The 1991-nt window shown below is 29.7% G+C and overlaps 1 protein-coding gene across 1 annotated transcript in view; it reads right to left on the bottom strand.

The window, feature by feature from the left end:
* Dsk (Drosulfakinin) overlaps positions 1-1991 on the bottom strand; it is a 17114-nt gene that overhangs the window by 9305 nt on the left and 5818 nt on the right. The window contains exon 2 of the mRNA XM_018518659.1: positions 919-1048. Within this exon, the coding sequence (XP_018374161.1) occupies positions 919-1046 (128 nt within the window). The 5' untranslated portion in view covers positions 1047-1048. The remainder of the gene's footprint in view (positions 1-918; positions 1049-1991) is intronic.

Below are 1991 nucleotides of genomic sequence, written 5' to 3'. Positions count from 1 at the left end.
TACAAATGGTGATTCTTTACGAGAAGCACCATTTGGGCCAGTTTCACCAACGCTTAGCGCTTTTTTTACCTTTTTTTTAAAAAGGTAAGCTTATATATAATTTTAAAATTCCATAGAGGGAATCTTTTATACACATGATACATATCATTAGAGTTAAGTAAATAATAAAAAAAGTAACGTATACGGGGTAAGACAGTATTGCGGTGTTTCTCTGGCAAGGGCATCGACGTAATGCGACTAGGCGTCTCTTGAAACAGGAGAACTACGTGACGACGTGAAAGATCTTCGGTGTATGATCCTTGTGATAATGCATGAAATAGTACGCACACGGCACACCTTATGGCGCGCGGTGCGAATTGTATAACATTATAGTGACGTCGATAATGATGTATTCTAAATGTAAGAATATATAAACTTGAAATTATATGTGTTACACTTATCTTGAGATAATAAGTCAATCTTATATAATTCGACGGAGAAGAATAGGAATTACTGATTTAATTTTAATATTTATTTAATTTTATACTGCATAAAGTTAAGATAATATTAAATAGGTCAAGAATATTTTTCGTCTCGTTATTAGAAATCCTTTCTGAGAGTGTAGTGACAAGTATGAAAAGTGGATAACCTTTTATTTCATGTAAAACATAAAAACAATCTATATATATATATATACATACATATATATATATATATATATATATATTCCAGCGTGGTCGCTGGAAGGGAGTGATAGGCTTTTCAAAATGTTGTAGGTTTTGATTTTTTTACTGAAAGCGTCAAGGTTGATGAATGTTATTGCAATCGATAATTAATACTCTTATTCCAAGACAGGCGGACTCCCATACTCTCTTATCGCTATTGGTAACAAAATTACTACAGTGGCCTCTTGGCCTATATATATAATACAGTAATTACCCGCGAATATGTGGATGCTTTCCTATATTGCGATGGCTGCCAGTGATTAATCCAGGGGCTGCTTTACATCTTCCGCAGAACAACCACATGACCGCAATCATGCAGGACAATGCAAGAGTTAGATTCATGTCTGTAATCATAATTATTATTTTTTTTATTTTATTGCAAATTGTTGTCAAAGATATAAACAGATTGTTAATCACTGAATATATTTATTTTTTGTAATAGCAATAATCAATAACGATCATTGTAATGTATTCTTCACTTTTATCTTTGAATTAAATTTATAAAACTAAAATGAATATTCTCAATAAATGCTACAAGTCGATTTATATGATTTCTATCTTCCAGAATCTATTAATTTTAATTAGTTTACTTAAGTAATAATTATAGATCTACGCTCTAAGAATAATTCTCAGAACTTTATATGAGGAGAAAATAAATAATTTTTATCTCTTACAGTTTTTCTGTAAAGTTGATAGTATTTGAATAAAATATTATTCGAATCCAATATTTTGCAATTTTTAGTAATTAATATCTTGTTAACTAGTGCGAAAATTGTAAAATGGTAGAGGACTTTTTGATTCAGTTTAGTCCGCTCTATCTACACAAACGTGATTAGTAAAAAAGGTTGGGACATCCTGTATAATTTTATACATAATTTAATATAATTATTATATTTTATACTTAATTGCAAATTTTATATGCAGATATATATATACACTACGCAAAAAAATTAAAGGATCACTTAGCCCACCTCAAAAATAGGTAAAAATTCAGAAGAGTGTAACTTCGTAAAAAAAGATCATAACGAGATTTTTAAAAAAGCATTTTAAAGCTTGAAATCTCTACTTTCAAAATCGGTAATTGATATTTCGATCTGATTGATTTTTTACGTAGCTATACGAATAGAAATGGGTATCCGTCAAATCTGAAAATTTTGTACAAACTTTACAAAAGTCTATGGCATGAACTAAAAATCGCACACAAATGAGGTCCTAAACAGTCGAAAGAGTGAATCTTTACCTTCAATTTGCTTTTTTATGAAATGTTGTACGATTTTTTTTCGACGA

The sequence above is a fragment of the Trachymyrmex cornetzi genome, unplaced genomic scaffold (assembly GCF_001594075.2).
Source record: "Trachymyrmex cornetzi isolate Tcor2-1 unplaced genomic scaffold, Tcor1.1 scaffold776, whole genome shotgun sequence".
Classification (NCBI taxonomy): domain Eukaryota; kingdom Metazoa; phylum Arthropoda; class Insecta; order Hymenoptera; family Formicidae; genus Trachymyrmex; species Trachymyrmex cornetzi.
The sequence above is the reverse complement of the archived record's forward strand: the minus strand, read 5'-3'. Positions and strand labels throughout refer to the sequence as shown.